Source organism: Amphibalanus amphitrite, unplaced genomic scaffold (genome assembly GCF_019059575.1).
Source record: "Amphibalanus amphitrite isolate SeventyFive unplaced genomic scaffold, NRLGWU_Aamphi_draft 001706F_arrow, whole genome shotgun sequence".
Classification (NCBI taxonomy): Eukaryota; Metazoa; Arthropoda; class Thecostraca; order Balanomorpha; family Balanidae; genus Amphibalanus; species Amphibalanus amphitrite.
Window position 1 is genome coordinate 62,205 of NW_024883199.1, and position 24,491 is coordinate 86,695.

Below are 24,491 nucleotides of genomic sequence, written 5' to 3' on the forward strand. Positions count from 1 at the left end.
GTCCGACCGCACACAGGGTCCGTGAACAGCCCGCATATTTACGTCTGGACAACGAGTTGCGTTGGAGAGGCCGGAAATAGTGGCGATTTCAGGACCGCAAGAATGGACCGTCATTGGAGTGATTCTTTTTTAAACCGTGCACTGTTTTCGGCCGGAATTTAATAGTTACTACAAAATATTTTGTGATTACGTTTCCACCAAGAATGAATGCCATCAGGGCTAAATTTTTAATACTATTGCATTTTGCCAAGAAGCATATAGTGCTGTTATATTGCAGTTTTAGCGCGTTTGTTACAAAATATGAAGCGAATAAGCGTCAGTATAATTCATCAACAGTGCCAGAAGTTAACTTGAGGGGAAGCTATGCTAATTGCTCTTGTCCATCCACTAAAATTTATTAATTATTTTGCTTTGTGTATTCCAAAAGGAGAGCGAACTATTTCATTTGTGCCTTCATGTCAGAATTGAAGGTGGATCATTAAATTTTCAACGCAGTTTACAAACAAGCATTTGGTCTTTCTCGTTTATAAGCAGTGGCTAAGAAAAGGTTGATCAATCCTGAAGTTCAGTCATCGTACCTCAACTTGGCAGCAAGATCCCCCAAGGACAGAGGATATATTGTATACATGTCCTGTAAATCAAAACAAACAAGCATTTGGTCTTTCTCGTATATAAGCAGTGGCTAAGAAAAGGTTGATCAATCCTGAAGTTCAGTCATCATAATTCATACCTGAACTTGGCAGCAAGATCCCCCAAGGACAGAGGATATATTGTAAACCTGTCCTGTTAATCAAAACATTTTTGTGCCTACAAAGGCTTAAGTTATCTGTGGTGTGTTCGGAGTTAGACTATATGGCCGGTTTTGTTGTATGTTTATGTGGAGATTAAATATAACTGTGACTCTGTGCTTGTTTTTATACTTACAGTCAAACAGGGAACAGCACATTCACATAACATACTCACCTAGCACCTAACTCATAGCTGTACCCTGCAGGATCTGTACTTGTTCATGTCTCGAGCATTAACAAAGCATTAAAGTAGCTTAGTAATCATTTCCCACATTTTCTGAGCATCTAACATGACATACAGCAGTGCAGAGCAGCTTCAGAGAAAAAAACACTTTAAATGCACAGACTCACACCAGCCACCCAATGAGCCAGTTCCTCAGTTGACTGTTTCCCTGGACGCAGCTTGGCAATGTGAGCTAACTTTTGGCAAGTTGAAGGTTAGCAGGTAAGATTGAGTTAGGGCGAGTACCTACCTATAACTGGGTGCTACTGCCATGCAGGTCTTGGGTAGGCTGCAAATATGTGTGATGATTGAGGTTAGGTCAGCTGTCAGGTTAGTCAGGTTCAGGTATGCTCATTGCTCAGGTCACATTTTTATGGACATTTGGCAAATTAAAAAACTAACAATCTAATCTAAGCTAACCCGACTAAACATACACTACTGACTATAGGAACTGAGCACCTACCTACTTGTGCCTACATCTCATACCATGTCAAAGTAGAGTTCCTTGGTGGAAGATGACCCTCAGTACTTTTTATCCCAGCCCTGTGAAGAAAGCTAATACCTGCTTCTAAGCTCTGAGTCACTGCCGACCATCCACAGGAAGAAACGCTGAGACTGAGAGCTTTGCCATTGTATATTGGACCAATAATGACTATCACGAATGACTATGAACACATAATATGATCACATCGTTGCATGGATTGTCACATTGACAATTTTACTACAATCCTTTTTTCAAGAAATACAGTGATGATGATTAACATCAAAAATCAAAATAAACATAAAGTGGATTTAGTGATCCAAGCTTTCTACTCCAGTAGCAACGGAATGATCGCATGTTTCATTTGCCAGACACTGAGTACCTGATGCACATTACAATCTGCATAGCATCTAAGCATAGTAAAACTGCCCAAGTCCATTCATTCTAGATTTTAACTTGATAGTTAGCACTAATTTATCTTGCTGTTGTAAGTTATCATTCAATATTCATACCAATACATCAATATGCGCTCATCAGTCAACATTTTCTGGCATGATCCTGCTCAGCGTGCTCTTCAGTATTGCTCCAAGGTCTGCAATATTGTAGCTTGTTTTTGGACAATAAGCTCTTTTAATTTTACTTTTTCTTGCTGATATATGAGCCCGATCACCTTGCGTTTATCAACCAAAATTTAATAACTTGTTCAACTTGATATTGATATTGCTCAGTAGTCAGGACCTCTGTCAGCCTCCTGGGTACTTCAGATTGTTTTCAGTCAACATGCTTCTTAAATATGATATAAGTCAATCTTAAGGGATTCAAAACATCCAACAAAACGACGTACAAGAGCAAGAAAACCACCAGATAAACTAAAAATGGCCTTGGAACAGAGCCAAGTGGTGCTCCATTTGTTTGTTTACAATGATTGTAGTGCTGATGTATTTTTAGGACTCTGAACGTCGGCTTATAAAAAAAAATGAAACGTTTTTACAAAAGTTGTAAGGCAAGTAATATTTATCTGGAAGAACTAAAATATTCAAAAGCCAAACACTATGAAATACATGAATCAGAACGAAAAAGTAACCCAAAAATCCAGCCTAATCACCGGCTCCTAAAACTGCAACACAATCAGCACTTTTCCCCGCAACTCGTTGTCCAGACGTAAATATGCGAACAGCCCTCCTGGCAAGCTTGCTGGACGATACCTGTGTCATAAGTGTATTTCCTATGGCAGGTCGCAGATGAAAATTGTTCAGGTGAGATTACTTGACTGATGTGTTGGCTCATAGCTGGGCTCTCCATTGATGTTTGCAGTGTGAATTTACTCTTGTGCTGTGCAGATTCACAGGAATTTGTATCAGTCTGGGAGGTTTGGTCAATCAGTCATTTTTATCATATGCTATTTTTGTCACATGTGCTAAAAATGACAACGATTCTGCTATTTTTGGGAGCGATCCAGTCTGCAAAACGTGGCAGGGTTCGACAAGATCTGGTTGGGGCAGACACATGCTGCGTTCGGATGGGCGGTTTCGTTTTTTCATCGGGGATCAGGTACTCTCTTTGCAGACGTCACCCGAGCTGCCATATCTATGTCTCACTTGCGCAACAATTGTCTTTTCATGGTTAAATATATAACAAAACATATCTAACCTGACCTTACCTTACCTACAACCTACAACCTACCAACCTACAACCTAACCTGGATGATTAATTCCGTGACGCTGAAAAGCAATGTCTTTTTACATTTGATGCAAAGCTGTGATAGTGTAGCACATTATAGTGTGTGTTAACTGTAGTCAAAAATTTATCTCGTCATTGGAAACAAGTTAAAAATTTACGAAATTTGACCCTTCAGTGAGCCTGAATGTTGACCAACAAAAAGTCAACCAACGTCATTATTTATTACTCCTTTGGTTCCCCGTGTGTCGCAGGTGCGGGGTCAGGAATGCCAGCGCGTGTACCTGGCCGCCCAGCTCCTCAGTGAGCGCGTGGCCAAGGCGGTCTCGCACATCTTCGGTGACCGGTACCGGAAGGAGGCGGAGTTCATCGCCCTCGTCGACCAAGCCTTCGACACGTTCAACTCCCGCCACGTGTCGGACGGCAAACTACACCGGTCGGCGTTTGGGCTGGCCCATACCATCGAGGACCAGTACTCCTGCCTCCTCAAGTTCACGAAGGTGATGCGAGACGCGCGCGTGGTCGGCAGCAACTCGATGCTGCCCTTTCAGAAGGGCTTCGTGATGTCCTCCACCGCTCTGCGCGGCCTGTACAGCGCTGTGCAGCGGCATCACGGGCTCAGCTACCTACTGACCTCCCGGCTCAATCAGGACTGCGTCGAAAACTTCTTCTCGCAGGTAAGCATTCTAACATCAGTCACACATTTTGATGCAACTCAAATAAAACACGGGCGATTCTTTTCTTTCTTTCTTTCTTTTTTTATGCAGGTAAACATTAAGAGCAATATGCACATAGACTATCACACAAAGCCCTTTGTCCTGGTATTGTATCTAGCCTTGAAATTTATTTTAATTTGATTGTTTTAATACGTCTCGCCCGAATGTGTAGCTTACTACATATCTGGGTTGTGTATATAAGTACTTTGACGGCATTTTTTCTATCCTTAAACAATAAACATTCATGGTTTACTCGTAATGAAGACATTGGTCTTTTTTATATATATTAAGTGTTACCCACTCACACTCACCTCTTTTGTGTTATAATAGACTTTAATTACCTCACTCTGATAAACTATGTTTTGTTTCACTTCTTTGATTTCACTGGGTGACCCGGTAATGGTAAAAAACAATAAATATTAGACCTGTTGTCACAGTGGTTAAGTTATACCCCGCACCTTTAATGCCCACCTAATCGAGTCTTTTTTTAGGTATTTTACCAACCACTGTTTCTATTTCAGTTGAGAGGCATGGGTGCGGCGAACACCAACCCCACGGCAGTGGAGGCCAAGAACCGCCTCCGCCTGCTCCTCATAGGAGCTGCGCCGACAGTGGCCGCCGCAACCCACGATGACCCGCGCGAGTCCGGGGCCTCAGTACTGCTGGAGGAGAAGGAGCCGACTTACCTGAGCGCCACGACGCTGGACCTGGACCACGAGCCGCCAGTGGAGCCAGAGGTGCCGGACGCGGACGTCACCGCGGTGGAGAACCTGGTGACCGCCCGCCAGCCGTGTCCGGGACCCGCAGCCAACGCCGGCGCCGCCCCGCCACCTGCAAGCCTTCCCTCTGGAGCAACCGGTGTCGCCAGTCTCTCCAGGCAGGCGCTGGCGTACGTCGCGGGGTACGTGGCCGCTAAGTGCGCCACAGTGGACAGCACGCTCGGCAAGATCACGTCCGATGCCAGCGAGGTACCCCGTGACGAGCGCTACGCCTGGATTGACACCCTCAGCCGCGGCGGCCTCACGGTGCCCAGCGCGCGGTGGCTCGATGAGGTTGAGCAGCTGGAGGTGCTGTTCACCACGATGCACGGAGGAGATGTCGACCGCGGCCCCGGCGTCGTTAGGCGACTTGCCGAGGCTGCTGCGCTGAAGTTCCCGCAGCTGCATCCATACGTACTGAGGAAGTACGCTATGACTAGGACGCAGCTGCGGGTACGTGAGATCCGGCGCCTCATCGGCGACAGAGAACGTCTCCGAAAGGAGCAGCCTACCTGCAGCCGGGAGGCCAAGCGTGCGCGCCTGTACGTGCATCCTGGTGATTAGACTTCAGCGTGGCCCTGCTTTGTGTGCCGCGCCGGCTGTGGCGGAAGCCGGCGGCGGCGTGCCACAAGACTTTAGCGTGGCCTCGCTTTGTGTGCTGCGCTGGCTGTGGCGGGAGCCGGCGGCGGCGTGCCGCAAGACTTCAGCGTGGCCTCGCTTTGTGTGCTGCGCCGCTGCGCTGACTGTGGCGGGAGCCGGCGGCGCCGTGCCGCAAGACTTTAGCGTGGCCTCGCTTTGTGTGCTGCGCCGCTGTGCTGGCTGTGGCGGGAGCCGGCGGTGGCGTGCCGCAAGACTTTAGCGTGGCCTCGCTTTGTGTGCTGCGCCGCTGCGCTGGCTGTGGCGGGAGCCGGCGGCGGCGTGCCGCAAGACTTTAGCGTGGCCTCGCTTTGTGTGCTGCGCCCCTGCGCTGGCTGTGGCGGGAGCCGGCGGCGGCGTGCCGCAAGACTTTAGCGTGGCCCTGCTTTGTGTGCTGCGCCGCTGTGCTGGCTGTGGTTGGAGCCGGCGGCGGCGTGCCGCAAGACTTTAGCGTGGCCTCGCTTTGTGTGCTGCGCCGCTGCGCTGGCTGTGGCGGGAGCCGGCGGCGGCGTGCCGCAAGACTTTAGCGTGGCCTCGCTTTGTGTGCTGCGCCCCTGCGCTGGCTGTGGCGGGAGCCGGCGGCGGCGTGCCGCAAGACTTTTATGGTATTGGTGATCAATGATCATTCACATTCGTGATCGTGGTAACCTCGGTTATTTGCCGTTTGTGAGACTGTTTGGCGCGGTGAGAACTGATATTTGCAGAGCTGAGTTCGGACCGAGCATGTTGGTTCTGCGCTGTTGGTTACTACTCTGTGCTCGTGGTAAATTCACATTATCATTTATACAATTAATGACAGCTCAAGTTTCGCCTCAGTTTTGCGTGTGAGTGGTGAAGCTTGTTTCCGTTTTAAAGTCGTTAATGTGTGTTTTGTGCGCATATTTTTAACCCGGACTTCTTGAAGCATTGAGATGAATATACGAATCGCTGGGAGGGATGCAGATTTTTGGCTCCTCATCAAACTTCCGAATGGATGGTCGAGACAGATTTTTTTGGTGCATTCTCCATCAGTAGGTCAACAAGTCACGTCGATGTCAGGTTAAGTCTGAGACAAGTCACTGCATTGGGTTTAGAGACCAGCTAACGTCATTCAATATTGGAGCGTCCGAGTTCTTAAATGTATGTGGAAACCACTGAACTCTAATGGTGGAAACCGATTTCGCTGCGTGTGGTGGGAGGGTGCTAGCAGCGGCCGTGAAACGTCGCTCACGACGACGTACAGTACGCCGGGATGTCATATAATTAAAACTTTCAGAAAGCGCGTTCTCTCGGCCTTCATTTACACTGGAGATAATAGGTGGACAACCAGCACCATTTCAGAGTTATTTTATTTACAGAAGCGGTTTTGCATCAAAGTCCCTGCCGTAAGTGTTGTGTCTATGCCTGCCGCTGGATATTCGGCATCAGGGATATATAGTTGCGGATGTAAAATAAGAAGCGATGCCAAAATTAGATCAACCAGGAAAGCGACTCTGCCTAATTCAATTCTATCCATTTTCTCACAAATACGCCTATGCTTTACTACGCGGATGATATGCTATTTCTATTTACTGGTAAAGACTCAATTTATAATTTAAGCCTTTTGATAGCTACTTGATTATACATTGAATAACACATTATAATGATTATATTTTGACACAATGTAATAATATAAAGTGTCAATTTATAATAATAGAATTTGAAACATTGGTTAATTTTTAATGTGAACGATATGTACCGTACGCAACTGTTCAAAAGCAGCACACGCATCAATCAGCTGACGCCACATTCCCGGTGGCGCTGCTCACGGTGCACGCCTGCCCGCACGCGTGTTGGTGTCAAATAGAAGCCATGCAAGGCTGATGCAAGGGACAACATGCAAGACGAAAGACTCGCAAAACCTTGCGCAACGGCAGATTATTACCTCAAGATTCCTTTTATTACCTCACCAAGCATGAGGTACAAAAATCCTTCATATGGATGCCTATTTGGAAGCTCCGTGTTTTGCCAGGAAAATATGCGCACCTGTTTCGAAACTGCCGCAATTTTTGTAAACTTGGGCGCGATTGGCGCGTTATTTGTCTGGGATTGTATTATTTTGGTAAAATGGTATCCCCTGTATCATTTACAATCAATAAAACATAATTAAATATTTACAGAACTCTGTTGTATCGTATGATGAGTTACCACGATTTATCTGTATCTGAAGATTCGGATGATGATGGGTGAGTGATTTTCGGCCTCAGTCCATTGTTCATTGTTGCCATTTCAATTTACTGCTAAAGCGAAGCGAAGTACCAGTGTGACCATCAGCAGTTTTTCGATGCCCATTTTGTTTTCTAATAAATCTGTTATTTGGAACTTAGAAGGGTTACTCGCCACGGTACTGCACATTGTAAGACATTGATTTAAAAGTGTTGTGGAGAAGATATGGCTGATTTTGCTAGTTATAAAATATTGGGTACTCTCTTAGCAGACGTCACCCCAGTTGCCAGATCTAATGGCCAGTTGAAAAATCTAGAGACTTTTTGAAAAGTCTCTAAATGGGCAGGAAAATCACCCCCAGGCGTCAATTAGGGGGCGGGGAACACGAATTTGACACTTATTTTGGCCTAACTCCCCTCCTTCATCCCTTAATCCTCCCTTAAAGGACGGGGCGCGTCAAAAGTGCCTCAAGGATTCGTCTGATCGCCAAAATAAGGGTCGCAATCGATTCCTCGCGTCAATATGTGGCCGCAGCCTCACGTTCCAGATGTGTGCAGCGTATCCCTTATCCCTTAATCGTCCCTTAAAGGACGGGGCGCGTCAAAAGCGTCTCAAGGGCTCGTCTGATCGCCAAAATAAGGGTCGCAATCGATTCCTCGGGTCGATATCTAGCCGCAGCCTCACGTTCCTGATGTGTGCAGCGTATCCCTTATCCCTTAATCGTCCCTTAAAGGACGGGGCGCGTCATAAGTGCCTCAAGGGCTCGTCTGATCGCCAAAATAAGGGTCGCAATCGATTCCTCGGGTCGATATCTAGCCGCAGCCTCACGTTCCAGATGTGTGCTGCGTTTCCCTTATCCCTTAATCGTCCCTTAAAGGACGGGGCGCGTCAAAAAAGCCTCAAGGGCTCGTCTGATCGCCAAAATAAGGGTCGCAATCGATTCCTCGTGTCGATATCTAGCCGCAGCCTCACGTTCCTGATGTGTGCAGCGTATCCCTTATCCCTTAATCGTCCCTTAAAGGACGGAGCGCGTCATAAGTGCCTCAAGGGCTCGTCTGATCGCCAAAATAAGGGTCGCAATCGATTCCTCGGGTCGATATCTAGCCGCAGCCTCACGTTCCAGATGTGTGCTGCGTTTCCCTTATCCCTTAATCGTCCCTTAAAGGACGGGGCGCGTCAAAAGTGCCTCAAGGGCTCGTCTGATCGCCAAAATAAGGGTCGCAATCGATTCCTCGGGTCGATATCTAGCCGCAGCCTCACGTTCCTGATGTGTGCAGCGTATCCCTTATCCCTTAATCGTCCCTTAAAGGACGGGGCGCGTCATAAGTGCCTCAAGGGCTCGTCTGATCGCCAAAATAAGGTTCGCAATCGATTCCTCGGGTCGATATCTAGCCGCAGCCTCACGTTCCAGATGTGTGCTGCGTTTCCCTTATCCCTTAATCGTCCCTTAACCCGCGCGGGGCTGGGGTCTCCAGCCGAACGCGCGGGGCTGGGGGGGGGGGGTAAATTTTACCCCCCTGTTATCTCCCGAACTAATGGTCCGATTTGGAAAATTCAAACGCCAATCGAAAGCTCTCATCACGAACTACTAAAAACATGTACTTAATTTAAAGTTTGAGGTCAAGGTCAAGGTCAGGTCAAGGGTACAAATTGCAAGTTTCTACAGTATCGGCCTTGCACCGTAGTTGCCGAAGAATGGAGTCATGGACTGAGACTGATCGCCCAAAACGTGTTCTTAGGCTACCAAGACAATATTCGTTGCATACAATATCATTTAGAGGTCAAGGTCAAGGTCAGGTCAGGTCAGGTCAGGTCACCAAAAAACAAAATATAGAAAAGGGCATGTGCGACACATGTTTTATGGGTCATTTTACTCATAGAATTCAGTAGGCACACTCAATAAGTGATATGGACCACCTCGGGATGAATTTCCGGTCGAGGTCAGGTCAAGGTCAGGTCAAGTGAGGTCAAATTTTGAAGTTAGTTGTTAAGGCCTAAAAAGGTGTCTATCTGATGCAGTTTTTCACGGCGAATCGAATGGTGCTATTTTTGTTTCCGTACGAGGTCTAGAACTTCCAAAAAAGTCATTTTTCAAAAATTTTGTGTGTCGTGACGTCATAAAATTTTGAATAACTCCCACATTTTTGAACCGATTCTTCTAAAATTTGGTATGTATGTGCACATAGACCACTTCTCTGACATATATTCCGGTTTTTTCGATAGACTCAAAATTTTGGATTTTATAATGATTTTCCCAAAAAAATCAGTTTTTTGAAAAAAATTAGGCCAAAATCCAAAATTTTCAAAAAACCGAGATAGCCATTTGATAGACAAAGTAAAATTACGTATAACCTTTTTTGTTACGTCTTGATTCCTTTAAAAATGAAGATGTTAGCGGCGTTTGAACTTTTGCCGTTTTTGAGGCGAAAATGGCGAACATGACGTCACTAAAACGTCAATTTCTCAAAAATTTTCCGACGGATTTCGCTCAAATTTTCAGGGAACGTGTCAAATTGATGTAAGAAAAGGTACTGAAAGTTTGGCGGCGCTGCGCGCCGCCGTTTTTGAGATATCGCAAAAATTCGCGAGGGGGGTAAAATTTACCCCCCCCCCCCAGCCCCGCGCGGGTTAAAGGACGGGGCGCGTTAAAAGTGCCTGAAGGGTTCGTCTGATCGCCCCCCTCCCTACGGAGCGCGATATAACGGGCATTTAACCCGCGCCCGGCTGGGGGTCCTGGATTTCCACGCCCTGCTGGGGGGGGGGTGTTTGAACACCCCCCCTTGTAACTCGGCTCCTGGGCCACGTAGCGATACGCGGAAGGCGGCGTTCGAAAGAGCGTCAAAAATAATGACGAAATCAATTCGGTCAATTTTTTGGTCAGGTCAAAGGTTAGGTCACCAGAGGTCATTGAAGGCAAAATTTCGCCGATTTCCAGGTCGAATATCGAAAATTTCCAAGAAGCCAACGCATAACTCGGGAACCAATAGAGCTACGGCGCCGCGGAAAAGCGCATTCGATAGCCCTATTAACGCCCTTTCTGAGTAATTCTCTCAGATTTGACCTAACGTCAACGGTTTTGCCTGCAGGGGGCAAAAACTGCAAAAATAGCCGATTTTTTCGGAAACAGTTTTTCGGCAATAACTTTTGACCCAAGCCTTGTACGAGCTTACTTTTACCGGTATCGTGTTCCTCTCGTCAAGACGCATCGAATGAACTATAACTTGACCTTGAAAGGTCAACTTGAAAATTTGACCTCAGGTCAAGGTCATGACCTGACCGGAAAGGGTCATATTGCATATCAGTCGATCCGTATCGTCGAGCTGAACACATCTAAGGCGTTTTCATCGCTCTAGCATGCCTCTATCAAAAGTTATTTGCGAAAAACTGTTAGATACAATTCGTGACCTAAGATGACCTCAGGGCATAAACAAGGGTCACGGACACCATTTTCATGTTCAGTGTGACTAAACCACTTGTAATTCAGTGTTTGGGAGTGTTTATAATGTCTTTCGTCCAAAAGAGGCGCATTTCAATTTTCTCCCATTGACTTATAATGGGGAGGTCGCAAAATTGACCTGACCTTAGGTCACCGATATCAAAATTCCGAGATATACATTTTATAGATACTGTTACTCTTATCAATCGCTGAAAGTTTCAAAGCGATCGGTCACTCGGTGTAGCTATGACAGACATTGAAACTTTTTATGAGGTGAGGTCACTTCAAGTGACCTGGTGACCTGACCTTGAATGACCTTGGTCTGAAATTTTCACAACATGTGTAGAATTGATGTATGATAAGGTATACCAAAAACGGCGGCGCTCCGCGCCGCCGTTTTTGAGATATTCGCGAAAAACCACAAGGGGGGTGTTCAAACACCCCCCCCCCCAGCAGGGCGCGGGTTAAGGGGTAAGGGACCGGTGCCAAACATCTGGACTGGAACCCAAAACTGCGGCTAGATATCGACCAGAGGAATCGATTGCGACCATTATTTTGGCGATCAGACGACACCTTGAGGCACTTTTGACACACCCCTTCCTCTAAGGGGCGATTAAGGGATAAGGGATACGCTGTACACATCTGGAACGTGAGGCTGCGGCCACATATTGACGCGAGGAATCGATTGCGACCCTTATTTTGGCGATCAGACGAATCCTTGAGGCACTTTTGACGCGCCCCGTCCTTTAAGGGAGGATTAAGGGATGAAGGAGGGGAGTTAGGCCAAAATAAGTGTCAAATTCGTGTTCCCCGCCCCCTAATTGACCCCTGGGGGTGATTTTCCTGCCCATTTAGAGACGTTTCAAAAAGTCTCTAGATTTTTCAACTGGCCATTAGATCTGGCAACTGGGGTGACGTCTGCTAAGAGAGTACCAAATATTGTGAATGTTTTACCTTAATCTCGACTCAATTCAGCTAGTAAATTAAATGAAAGCCTCAACTGATGTCGAACATATTTGTGATTGTGTACAGTGCATTACGTTCCTAACGGGTATTTCCATCCATCCTCAGATGGTATGTGCCACTGCTGCAAAGACTGGCACCATCAGATGAGTCTGCTGGCAGCAGCTTTCAGGACCCAATCAGACTGGAATCTCCTGAAAGGGTAACACTACCAAACAGAGAAGTGTGTGAACTTTTGGAGAGATGCAATGCCGCAGTGAAATATTTTGTGATCCATTAATTTACAGCAAATAATCTTACCTTGGTGACAACTTTTTTAAGAATATAAATGCTGTTGATGCACACTGGCACTACCTAAGGATGATGATTGACAATTTATTTATTTCAAAAGTTACAAGTGTTCTTGCATTTCATGAATGATATGAGGTGACTGATGCCTAACATTAGACAATTTTCTTACCTACCAGCAATGTTTATTGATGAACTCTGCTGTCTCCAGGACCAACCACGCAGCCGTTCGCCGCATCGAAGCCCGCCACCGGCACTTCCACCGACTCAGAATGGCGTCAGTAGGCCAGCGGCGACCACCACCTCAGGGCGGCAGCGTGGCGGCGGACGAGGCGCTGCCAGTCGACAGAAGGCGCTGGAAAAAGAACTGAGGCGCGCCGAGACGGCAGCGCGGCGCATGGAGCGGCCCGAACACTGCCAGAAGGTGAGTCAGTGGGGAACGGCAGGCTCGGTACTCGGGACACTCAACCAAGGCTAGGACAGCTGCCAGGTGAATAGTCCGAGGACTGAGTTGTGGGGGGCGGGGCTGGCCACTGGGCATCCATGTGACCAGGTCAGGGCATTCCCAGGTGCGTAGACTGGGTACTGAGGAGTGCCGGTAAGTGTCCTTGGGATTGGGGCACTAAGCTGAATATGTCAGGGCATTGCTGGAGTACGGAGTGTCAAAGAGGTCAGTAAGTGTCCATAGGGGCTCTAGGAACCAACTGACTAGTATGTATGTCGATTAGGATTTTCCCGATCGGACGGTTGAGTTCACGGCCCGCACACAGCACAAACTTCGCTTAGCCGTGGCTCTTGCTGTGTCAACCCGTCCGTTCAAAGACGTCTAAACTAAATTTATCCTCAACGAAAGGGTAACGATCGTATGCTTGTGCAATGTGCACAAGGAATTAGTTCTGTAACTCTTCGCATGATATATTGTCACTGTTCAAATCTTTAGCATACTTTGTTTGCCGGTTTTCTGCGAGTCGCTGCTCGGCACACTAACTGTAACATCTTTATTTGCCTCTTTGCGGCCAGTCTCTACACGCGCTGGTGGACCGCCGCGTGCTGGAGGTGCCCGGCGGCGGTCAGCTGCTGGCCGCCCTCCAGGAGAACTCTGACGTCACTGTACACGTCATCACGGCCGCCCAGCCGGGCACCGTCACCTGGGAGCGGGAAGTGAGCGGCTGCCTCGAGCGCGATGGACAGGTGGGCTCCGGCGGACGGATTCACAGAGACAGAGGTATCGTAATTCGTAGGGGCTGACGCTGTATCTATTACCGGCGCCATTGATGTATGGTACACTCGGAATCGGTACTTACTACTTACTATCATGAGCGATCCAAACATGGCGTGACGATTACGGCTCAGAGTCCTGGCACACACTATTCCAGTCGGACAGTCACAGACTAGCAGAGGGCCATTTAAGTGTCATTTTCCGAAATCTCGTGCAACGGTGTGTGTTGTAACAAGTAATGAAGGAGCATAATGCTTCAAATTTTAGGTAATTTGCAGCTGATTTTTAATTGGTTTAGTAAAAAAAAAGTTTGTTTGAAAACGCCTTGTCGGGACACTTATAGAGTAAGTATCGTAATACTAATACGATAATGTGAACTTTTAATCAGGTTGTTTCCTAGTCAGCCTGCTGTTTTCAAGACACAAGGGATGATAAGCAAAATGATTATTTACTATGGGACTAAACCGATATTAGGCCTCACACATCCATATGCTCCGTAGTTGATGAGTGAGGTACACAATTCGTGGAACATAGCGCTGAACTGTCAGATCAGATGTTGCACCATCTGATGTTCTCTGACCCCTCTGATCCTCGTGCTGTTCTCAGGCGGTAACCACCACTCGGCGGGAGTCTCAGGACCACCTAGTAGCTGTCATAGAGGCTGCCACGCTGGCCTCACTGGTCCAGACCGGTCAACAAACAGTGTCGGGTGGGCGGGGGCTGACCGAGACAATGCTCCAGCTGGGCAGGGAGACCGGCAAAAAGGTCACCATACTCTGCTGGGATCTGGACAAGCTCTGCAGGTCAGATTATCAGGGATGGGGCAGGGTGAGGTATGATGAAACGCTTATTGGTGGTTGTCCTAGTGCAATGCTGGCGCTAGGTAGTGCTGACTAGCTAGCCAGTTATTGTGAAGTAATGTTCAACAGACGATGAAGTTTAGTTCATGTCATTACATAACTAATCTGAAACGATTTAAGGTATTTTTCGGATATTACGTCAAGATGGTAGAATTTTCGGATTTTAATGATAAACATTAGTGACTTTTCCATAAGTACAATCCAACCAAACGTCACCACCTTTCCTTTACCTTGCTTACCCTCACTCCCCGCGACAGGACGAAGAAGGTGACCGGCAGTTACGGTCGCGCGGCGGCGGGCGGCGGCGGCGGGCGCAGACTGGAGCGTCTCCAACTGGAGGACGCTGTGGTGGACTCACTGCTGGAGACTCCCCACTCGCTACGGATCGTCACAACACCGGCCGACGGCGGCGTCTTTCTAGCTCAGATGACCAAAGCCATAGCTGAGGAGCCGTTCAAGTAAGAAAGGGGATGGGATGTGTTTCTAATCTAGTCGATCCGCGAGATTTGCGTTACATTCCAGTCAGATTATATCTGACTTGACTTGAACAGTTGTGTGATGGAGTTCATACTTCAAAGTCAAAATGGTTTATATTGAAGAGCAAATTTACATTGTTATCGCTACCTAGCGCGTGACTAAGGTCTGAATTACATCTTTGCCGCAACGGTAAATTGTGTCGGTCATCCCTTTCAAGATTGTTACATTGCCTGAATTCTCCAAATTTTCTGCGTGGCTTATTGTCCCCAACGGGTACTTGTCTGTTGTGGGTCATCTAAGCACGTCCGCACCCGTATGATGTACTAGATAACTTAAACGACAGCTAGTCATAGGCCTCCAATGACTCCCCCCGCCCGCAGGCGCCAGCGCGGCCGTCACCCGTTCGCGTGGTTCGCTGACGCCGACTCGGCCCGCCCGGTGAAGGTGGACGCCTCCCTGCGCGGACTGAGACGACTGTGGACGGAACAGCTGCGTCCCCTGTGTGGGGGCTCCCTGGAGACGGCCCAGGCCGTCGGAGAGGCCTACCCGAGCCCGCAGGCGCTGCTTCAGGTCAGTATGGGGCGGGGACCGCTGCTGGTTTATTGGGGCTTTAGGGCGCGCCGACTACAAACTGGTCATTTTGGCTGGCAGCGCTGGGGAGGGATTCTGCTCAGAGCCCAAAGGAGGCGGCTTATAGAGCTTTGGTGGTAGGTGTGAGACTTAATTCTGTTTGTTTATTAGGGGTTTATAACTCAGATACTTAGTTAAGTACTAAATGCCTCGGCATGCTGAGTCCTCCAGACAAATTCCGGACAGGTTTACAGCATATGATACCCAATACTAAGGCAAGTGTTTTCATCCAAGCTCAGGTAGATATTTTGCTCTATTCGTCTCTGCGGCACCCCCACTCCCCTCTGTCTCTGACGGCACGCCCCTCTTCCTCTTGCACAGGGGTTCGCGTCGTGCGCGTCTGTCGAGCAGCGCGAGCGGCTGGTGGCGGATCTGACTGTGCGCAGGTCGGTCGGACCGCTGGTATCGTCACGGCGGGTTGGAAACGAGACCAGCCGACGACTTTATGCGGCCATGACCGCCACCGACGGCGACCTGGAGCTGTGACGTCATGGGTGTGAGAAGTGACGTCACCAGCGGGCGAGAAGTGACGTCATCAGTACAGTGAGGCCATCAGCGGGAGGTGGGGATAGCGCACAGCACAGCATTCCATGTACATATTTCAAGTCATTTTTGTGTAAAATAAATGTTTTGCAATCTGTAGTTGGTTGGCTGGTTCGCGTGATTTCATTTCGCCGGCCGCTGGTGATAACCGAATAACATGTGAGCCAACTGAGCTGATTTTAAGTGCGTCGTTATGACGGGTCTACTGTACCAATAACGGGTCTACATACACTATCAGGGAGGCATATTCGCGGAGATATCACAGAAACTCTCCTTTCGTCATATGACTGCAGAAGGTATTTTGTGTTCAAACTGGTTCAGTTGATTGCGCGTGTTCATCAATGCTGTATTGGGATAGGTCAAGTCAGTACAACCAGCCCGGTCGCAATTAAGGAATCGTCGAATATTGACAACTGGAATGATTCTTTATGTAACTGTTAATAATTATCACAATATCCCAATGATGTAGCTAACCTATCACCGTCTTCAAGACTGTACACCATTTAACACTCCCCCCCCACACACACACGAAAACACGCATTTGACATGCAGCTCCAAGCTTCAGAGTCTATAGTGTATAAATCTACTGGGTCGATGGATGAGACCACCGGGTGGGGCAGCAATGCAACGGAGTGCTCCGAGGCCACTGCAAATGTTTATCGCTGAGTCTGTCGGTCACGGGACCGGGCCGCCTGACCGGATGTGGCGCCTCTGATAGAGGCCAGCCGCACCGAGCTCTGCAGACGTCCTGCCAGCTCCGAGCCGTCAGTCCGAGGGCGGCAGCCGACGCCGCCGGCACCTGCTTCTAGGCCAACATGGCTAGCACAGTGATCGGTGTGATACTTGTCGTCTGGACCGCCCTGGCCGGATGGACCGCGGCGCAGCAGCAGCAGCCGGCCGCCCTGCCCACTGCCGACGAGGTGTACAGTTACATAGCAAGAGCAGTTCATCGAGAGCTACAGCCCGTCGTCAGCAAACTCGAGTCTCGGGTGGAGTCCCTGGACACCAGACTGACTCTGCTTGACTCCAGGATGAGTACGCTGACTGCCCACGTGTTGACGAACCGACTGGGTGAGCAGATGGATGAGATGTCCAGTCAACTGAGTGGAATTACTGCCAGACTCGACAGTCAGCAATCTCAACTGAGCGAACTCAACACCCAGCTGAATGAACAAAAATCGCAACAAGAGGAGACCGCAGCCACAGTGAATAATCGCACGGCGCAAATGGATATCATCGTTAAACAACAAGGAGATCAACTCGCACAGACGTCTCAACTGGCTAGAAGGCTCGACAGCCAGGAATCTCAACTGAACGAGCTCAACGTCCAGCTAAACGAACAAAAAACGACTCAGAGTGAGCTTTCCATCAGAGTGAATAGCCTGGATAACCTGACCTCCCAGGTTGATATTCTAGGATACAAGCTGACCGAAGCTATAAACAACACATCATCCCAACAGGAGCGTATTGGTGACCTCGCTGCTAAGATAAAACAGTTGGCCCCTGCACGTGATTGCAGCGACTTGCCTGTCGACTCCCCATCAGGAGTCTACCTCCTTCTGCCCAGTGGCGACAACAAACAGCCACCCGTTGAGGCCTACTGCGACATGGAATTTGCCGGAGGGAACTGGACGGTGATCCAGCGGAGAGACAATATCGAGCCCCGCCAGGATTTCTACCTGGGATGGAAGGAGTATAAGGAGGGATTCGGTAACGTAACCCAAGAATTCTGGTGGGGCCTTGAGCACCTGTTTCAGCTGACGTCATCAGACCGACGTTACGAGCTTCGAGTTGATCTTGAGGCGTTCGACGGCAGTCGACGATACGCTACCTACCAACAGTTCCGTATCTCGTCTGAGCTGTACGGCTACAGACTGAGCGCCTCTGACTACTCGGGAAATGCCACGGATGGTCTGAAGTATGCCGTCAAAAGGAAGTTCTCCACCCGTGACCGTGACCAGGACGACTGGGGTGACGGTCACTGTGCACAGGACCATCAGGGGGCCTGGTGGTACAGCGGGTGCGGGTGGAGCAACCTGAACGGACGGTACCGGGACGGCGGTGATGTGGACAAGACGGGAATATGGTGGTACAGGTGGAGGAGATTTGAGTCACTGAAGAAGACCGCAATGAAGATCAGGCCCACCTAACTCAGCTACGCACCGAGGAGGTCATCACAGAGATGTACAGTCGGTGTCACAAACACCGTGCGGCAGTCGCTCGGACACTAGCGGGGTCAAAAGCAGTGTGATTAACCCAGACACTGGTGGTGCTGTGAGTTAGAGGGCGTTCTAACCTGGTGAGAGTATGAAATGTTGGGAACACGTTATTTCATAGGGCCGGAACGAAGTACGTTCCTTTCCCATAGGTGGGGGCAATGTACCCACTCTCTGTATGCATACAGCCCTGGTCGTGAAGTCAATCATTTGTGTCACATGCTTGAAAATGTACTCCGGTAATGCTTGGATAAATAAACAGTTATTTGAATGCTGATGTACAGGGTGATTTTTTTTAACTGTTAAAAAGTAAACGTCAATGGTGGTCCCTAAATCGAAAAATCGCGTGCAAAAAAGCATTGCACGTGATAGATAAATCTGGGACATTTTGTATGGTGTCATCATTTATCCCTTTTGACCGACGGCCTCGGCCCCAATGGAGCCTGAAAATGTCCCACCAATCGGGCACGCATGGTCCACCGCCGTTCAGAAAGGAACGACACAAAACGATGATTTTGAAGCATTGAGGCAGTTCGAAGCATACGATGATCAAGGAGATGCCTCAGAAAGACGTTAAATAACGCATGAACAAGCTTGTAGTCATAAATAACCTTCAAACGGTCCATCTGGCGTATGAGCAGCTTTTGAAGAATCAGTCTTCAGGGAGAAAGAAAAACAGCGAATCAGACACCATCAGGGCCGCCAGTATCAAAATCCTCGACCTGCCCTCCCTAAACTTCTAGTTTTTGGACCCAGCTATGGCAGATATAACAAGAAAACAGTGGAAATATCTGGCAGAGCTGAAAATGGGCGATAGGAGCCTTTTCAGTCCGCCTAATGAGTATGGGAATCCATGGTGCTGTTTAACACGTGCTCAGGCGGGCTGAGTCGTGTCGGTGAGAGAGGGGGTAACTTCAAGCACAAGTAAAATACACGATGGACGTTCCTTTGCATCGTGTCTGCATGAAATCAAAATGTCCCAGAATGCTCGTCATCCTGGCATACAATTTTGCAAGATATATTTGCATTTTAACCCCACTAGACCTCATTACTTTTTAACAAGTAAAAAAAATCACCCTGTATAATTTGCCATCGCACAATACGAATTTCTGACAGCTCGCCCAACGGGTAAGCCAGTGGGACTATTGACCTATCTCATCTGATATAATCCCATTTGTCATGTACCATTTTATCCCACCAATTGTCCCATCAGTACAAGCTGCTTTCGAAGGAGCTGTTTCCGCCGCCGCCTGACACCGCCCCCACTCAGCTGTCGAGAGTCACTGTCACAGCACGGCGTACACAGCCGCTACACAGGGGACGGCGGTGTTACACAGGGGACGGTGGTGTTACACAGCTTGGGACGGCGGTGTTACACAGGGGACGGGGTATTACACAGGGGACGGGGGTATTACACAGCTTGGGACGGGGGTATTATACAGGGGACGGTGGTGTTACACAGCTTGGGACGGGGGTATTATACAGGGGACGGTGGTATTACACAGGGGACGGTGGTGTTACACAGGGGACGGTGTTACACAGGGGACGGTGTTACACAGGGGACGGGGGTATTTCACAGGGGACGGGGTGTTACACAGGGGACGGGGTGTTACACAGTGGACGGTGTTGTTACACAGGGGACGGTGGTGTTACACAGTGGACGGTGTTGTTACACAGGGGACGGGGGTATTTCACAGGGGACGGGGGTATTTCACAGGGGACGGGGGTGTTACACAGCTGGGTGTTACACAGCTTGGGACGGGGTGTTACACAGGGGACGGGGGTATTTCACAGAGGACGGGGTGTTACACTGGGCACGGCGGTGTTAGTGTTACACAGGGAACAGTAGTGTTACGTAGGGTTATAAGTGTAAACACAGTTGTGACACGGCACACAGTGAACATATGGACTGACAAGAGAAACTGGGTAAAATAAACCTCCGCTGAGTCGAGAAGTGTCGGCAAAAGCGCGAGAAAAGCACAGCTTTATTCTCCCAATCTCGATGGTGGTGGTCGAGAAGAGTGCGTGTGTGTGAATGAGAGTGAGTGAGTGAGTGAGTGAGTGAGTGAGTGAGTGAGTGAGTGAGTGAGTGAGTGAGTGAGTGAGTGAGTGAGTGAGTGAGTGAGTGAGTGAGTGAGAGAGAGAGAGAGAGAGAGAGAGAGAGAGAGAGAGAGAGAGAGAGAGAGAGAGAGAGAGAGAGAGAGAGAGAGAGAGAGAGAGAGAGAGAGAGAGAGAGAGACGATTAGGTCAGATAAGGTCAGATTAGATTAGTTAGGTTAGATCCTCCGGGGTCAGGGTCACGTCCGCCTCCTTGTAAGATTAGGCTGGATCTATCTTTATTATTCATATACCTGCAGCACGGGTGCGTCCTACTGAAAGATCAAGAAAGAACAATTGAGACTGCAGTAAGACGTTATATTGTTCATGTCGATAAACACACATCTATTACTAACCACGTCATTCAGTCATGTCGCCGCCAAACGGCGCCGAGTCGAGAAAAAGCAAACAAAAACACGATAGCCGACCGTAAGGATTCTCCCCAGCGGCAGTTCACGAGTCCGTGACCAATGTACAGACATATTCAGACAGCCAACAACTGACAACATAAACATGTCAACAGTCGCGACAGGTTGGACGACGCCGAAGCAGAGATGCGCAAGGTGAATTCTCAGTAGGTGGCCGGCTGGTCGGGGTCCCACCAGTGGCTCAGTAGGTGGCCGGGGTCCCACCAGTAGCTCAGTAGGTGGCCGGGGTCCTACTAGTGGCTCAGAACTGGCCGGGGTCCCACCAGTGACTCAGTAGGTGGCCGGGCCGCTGGTCGGGGTCCCACCATTAGCTCAGTAGGTGGCCGGGCCGCTGGTCGGGGTCCCACCAGTAGTAGCTCAGTAGGTGGCCGGGGTCCCACCAGTGGCTCAGTAGGTGGCCGGCTGGCCGGGGTCCCACCAGTAGCTCAGTAGGTGGCCGGGGTCCCACCAGTGGCTCAGTAGGTGGCCGGCTGGTCGGGGTCCCACCAGCTCTGGCGCGGATCGCCCGCCGTCGAGTCGGCCGTGTCTGTAGCCTGCTCCGTCAGCGCGGCCACGCCCTCCTCCGGGGTCACCGTGACCGCCTCCAGGTGCTCCTGGCCGGGTCAGCGGTCACCGGGTCAGGTCACCGGGTCAGACGACACAAGTCAACTGGGCGAGGTACACGGCAGGGTCAACTCATGTCCACACCTGTCATAAATGGAGGTAAAACGACTCCTAACAACTTGTAACACAAGCTGCCAGTTGAGGCAATAAACTGAAACTGTCGAAGGGTCACGCTTTTACCAATTCACGGTAAAAGGCAAAAGCAGAATTGGAGTATATTTTAAGAGCTGTCACTGACACATCGTTTCACGCAGTTTTTCAGCTTTGCAAATTCAATAGGATTTACTTATTTCCATGATATCTGATACGCTTTAGGCATAAGTAACCGATACGCTTTAGGTAAAGCAAAAAAAAAAAAAAACATTCCCAAGTCTCTCTCCGTCCCCCCCCCGCCGTTCCCGTCCTTACGATTGGTCCGGCGACGTGCAGCTGGACGTCCTCAAAGACCACGTTGGCCACGCCGTGTTTGATTCGCATGTGAGCCGTCAACAGACGCCGGGAGTGGAACCCGGAGCCGCACTCCTGACAGTAAAACCTGGCACAAGGAGGAGTCAGCGGTACAACACGGGTTGCTAGGCAACCGGTGTAATATTTGACACACAGAGGATACAGCGTTACAGCACGGGTTGCTAAGCAACTCGTGTAAAACCTGGGACACGGAGGTTACAATTTACAACACGGGTTTCTAGGTAACCGGTCAGTAAAACCTGGCACACGGAGGATACAGCGTTACAACATGGGTTGCTAAGCAACTCGTGTAAAACATAAGACACGGGAAATACAGTGGTTAGAACCAAGTTAGAACCAGGTTAGATCATTCGTAGCTCAGCAACTATAACATCTGGTGGCTCAGCTCGGCGGCGTTGGTTCCCCGTGAGACACCAGCCGGTGGTGCTGGTTCCCCGTGTCACCAGCTCGTTTGTGCTGGTCCCCGTGTCACCACTGACCTCAGCTCGGTGGTGACGGTGCCATCGGTGATGGTGCCCAAGAAGGTCGACTCCCGAACATCCTCAAATTCGATTTCCACCACTCCGTGTTTGTGCCGCATGTGGGCGGTGAGCTGCTGCTTCTGACGGAAGCCGTCACCGCACTCCTGGCAGTAGAAGCTGCCACACCAAACACACACTTTAGCTGGGGAATGTGACACATTACCAGGAACGGTCGGGGATTTGGGGTGGTATCTGGATCAGACGAAACTTGGGGAGTACGAATGAATTGGGAAATTAAATACATTAATTTATGATAGGCAAAAAAAAATGTCCTGATACAATACGATCAGCGGTAGTTAGGAACGATTTAATTATGGCTTTGATTGAAATATGCCTTTGAAAAAATACGATAAAATTCTACGATTCATGAGTGTCACTGGCCTATGGTTTGTTTACAAAGCGACTCTGCCAAAAGTGTCGATACCAGAGACGTTTAGTTTCGTTTTTATACCCTCCCCGTCCCCCTCTTCCCCCCTCCCGGTGACGGGTCACCCACCGGTACGAGTTGGTGTGGATCATCTCGTGTCTCTGCATGCTGTACAGCGAGACGAAGCCCTTGCCGCAGTGGTTGCAGATGTGAGGTCGCTCCTTCATGTGAACCCGCTGTCAGGACAACACGGGCACGGCGTCAGTGTGTGACGTCACACATACAGGTAGGTGACGTCACACTCACACAGGTAGGTGACGTCACACTCACACACGGTGACGTCACTCAAACACAGACCAATCGGCGGAGGATACACCGTGTAACGGCGCGGGTCATATACACACGGGCACGGCCGTCAGTCCGCTGAGCGGCAGTGGCGTAGACCGCGTGGTGGGCAGCCACGAACGGGTCACGGGGCCGACAGGCGACAACCATCTGACAAACGTCATCTGATGGCTCGTACAAACGTCATCTGACGGCCAGTACGGTGATTTACATAAGGAGGGAACGTTCGACGTGTCGGAGTGAGGACGTCGGTCGGTATCTATCAAATGGTCCGAACTGTTCTACATCACTCAACAGTGACTGGAAACGAAACAATACATAGCGACACACACAAATGACTAACCACAAACAACTAACGGAAAGTGGACATTTGTGGGCAGATAACGAGTTATCGATTGGTGACCAGAGCCAACACCACATAACACAACTTACGAGCCATACACTACCTGCATTACTATATTATGTAGTGCGCTATATCTATGTATACGGTGTGGTATGTAGTAATCTATGTATGACCAGTGACCACACAGAAGACCCCCAGTCGCCGCAGCTGCCCAATCCAAATCTCGCCGCTCGCCGTCGTAGCGGTTCTCTAACCTTGATGTGTCCGGCAATGACGTCCTCTCGGCTGAACAGTTTCTTACAGATGGGGCACGGGTGACGCACGTGAGAGGCCACGTGCCGTCTCAGCCGGTGCGAGATGTGCTTCTTACAGATGTCGCACTGGCCACCTGACAGAAGACAGAGTGTCAGTTGACCCTCGGATTGGTTTTGTACAGCTGAATACAGAATGATGCAGTTCCACTCATAGAGATCTTATATACATGTGTATTAGATCTCATCTATGGTTCCACTTTTCACAGGCAATCAGTTGCCTGGAGTGGTAGGCTGTGCCGCATCACACAGGCTGATTGACAAAGTTTAATGCTGTGACCCAACGCTCACCATCGATGCGCTGAATTGCATAAAAAGCGGAACAAATTAGCCTTCCAGTCAACTGATAGCTTCTGAGAAGTGGAACATCATTCTGTAGTCAACTGTACATCATTAGCCCCGGTCGAGAGAGAAGGGATGCACCCCCTGGCCATTTCAACCCTAGTTGTGCTACGGTGGCCGGGCGCCTCGTGGGTGAAAACGAGCGTTTGCGACGTTACAATACACAGCGACTGGTACTAGATTTTCAAGTCACGGGTCAACCGATGGCCTCTGAGGTCAGGTCAAGGATCCCAAGGTGGGGCGTTCCACGACAAATCGACCAGTGCCCTGCACCCTCATATTTTATTTTTTGCTTAAAATTGGTCTAATGGGTTGTGATGGGCGGGGAAGCCAGCTGTGACAAGGATTTTTTTCTTCGAACAACGGTTTCCGAGATATAGCCTCGGGCAATTCCTGGAGGTCGCGCTGCAGCCTTATGTTTGGCGGCCTATAACTAAAAAACTATTGGTTTTCTGCGGTAAAAACTCTATATGGTTCACCTCACAATCAGCCAACAAACATTTTGGCTATCTCGGATTTTCAATTTTTGAAAATTTTGATCACGTGACCTTTTGACCTATCTTTCGAAGAG

General features: G+C 49.2%; 3 protein-coding genes across 11 annotated transcripts in view; 2 read left to right on the top strand and 1 right to left on the bottom strand.

Annotated features, from left to right (window-relative positions):
- The first annotated feature begins 7,107 nt into the window (after positions 1–7,107).
- On the top strand, positions 7,108–15,978 carry LOC122374753 (crossover junction endonuclease EME1-like). 3 transcript variants are annotated; one of them, XM_043353692.1, is made up of 8 exons: positions 7,108–7,483; positions 11,971–12,064; positions 12,362–12,574; positions 13,171–13,341; positions 13,976–14,172; positions 14,487–14,687; positions 15,087–15,276; positions 15,658–15,978. In XM_043353692.1, exons 1-8 carry the CDS (start codon positions 7,434–7,436, stop codon positions 15,820–15,822), a joined length of 1,281 nt encoding a protein of 426 aa, XP_043209627.1. In that variant the 5' UTR covers positions 7,108–7,433; the 3' UTR covers positions 15,823–15,978. The 3 variants fall into 3 exon arrangements, with proteins under 3 accessions (XP_043209627.1, XP_043209626.1, XP_043209628.1); XM_043353691.1 differs by having other exon boundaries at positions 7,130–7,483; positions 11,971–12,085; XM_043353693.1 differs by lacking the exon at positions 7,108–7,483 and adding an exon at positions 7,526–7,653.
- A 716-nt stretch (positions 15,979–16,694) lies between these two features.
- On the top strand, positions 16,695–18,029 carry LOC122374754 (techylectin-5B-like). The gene is made up of 2 exons (XM_043353694.1): positions 16,695–16,950; positions 17,425–18,029. Exons 1-2 carry the CDS (start codon positions 16,695–16,697, stop codon positions 18,027–18,029), a joined length of 861 nt encoding a protein of 286 aa, XP_043209629.1.
- Positions 18,030–20,489: 2,460 nt separating this feature from the next.
- The window catches only part of LOC122374755 (myeloid zinc finger 1-like), a 37,418-nt gene continuing 33,416 nt past the window's right edge, over positions 20,490–24,491 (bottom strand). For 4 of the 7 annotated variants that reach the window (XM_043353703.1, XM_043353705.1, XM_043353702.1 and 1 more), the window contains exons 15-20: positions 23,522–23,655; positions 22,709–22,815; positions 22,171–22,329; positions 21,632–21,758; positions 21,069–21,213; positions 20,490–20,824 (exon numbers count right to left, since the gene is read on the bottom strand). In XM_043353703.1, coding sequence (XP_043209638.1) covers positions 21,076–21,213; positions 21,632–21,758; positions 22,171–22,329; positions 22,709–22,815; positions 23,522–23,655 — 665 coding nt within the window. In that variant the 3' untranslated portion in view covers positions 20,490–20,824; positions 21,069–21,075. Of the gene's footprint in view, positions 21,214–21,631; positions 21,759–22,170; positions 22,330–22,708; positions 22,816–23,521; positions 23,656–24,491 lie in introns of all 7 variants that reach the window. The other 3 variants (XM_043353700.1, XM_043353701.1, XM_043353699.1) reach the window with 1 other exon arrangement.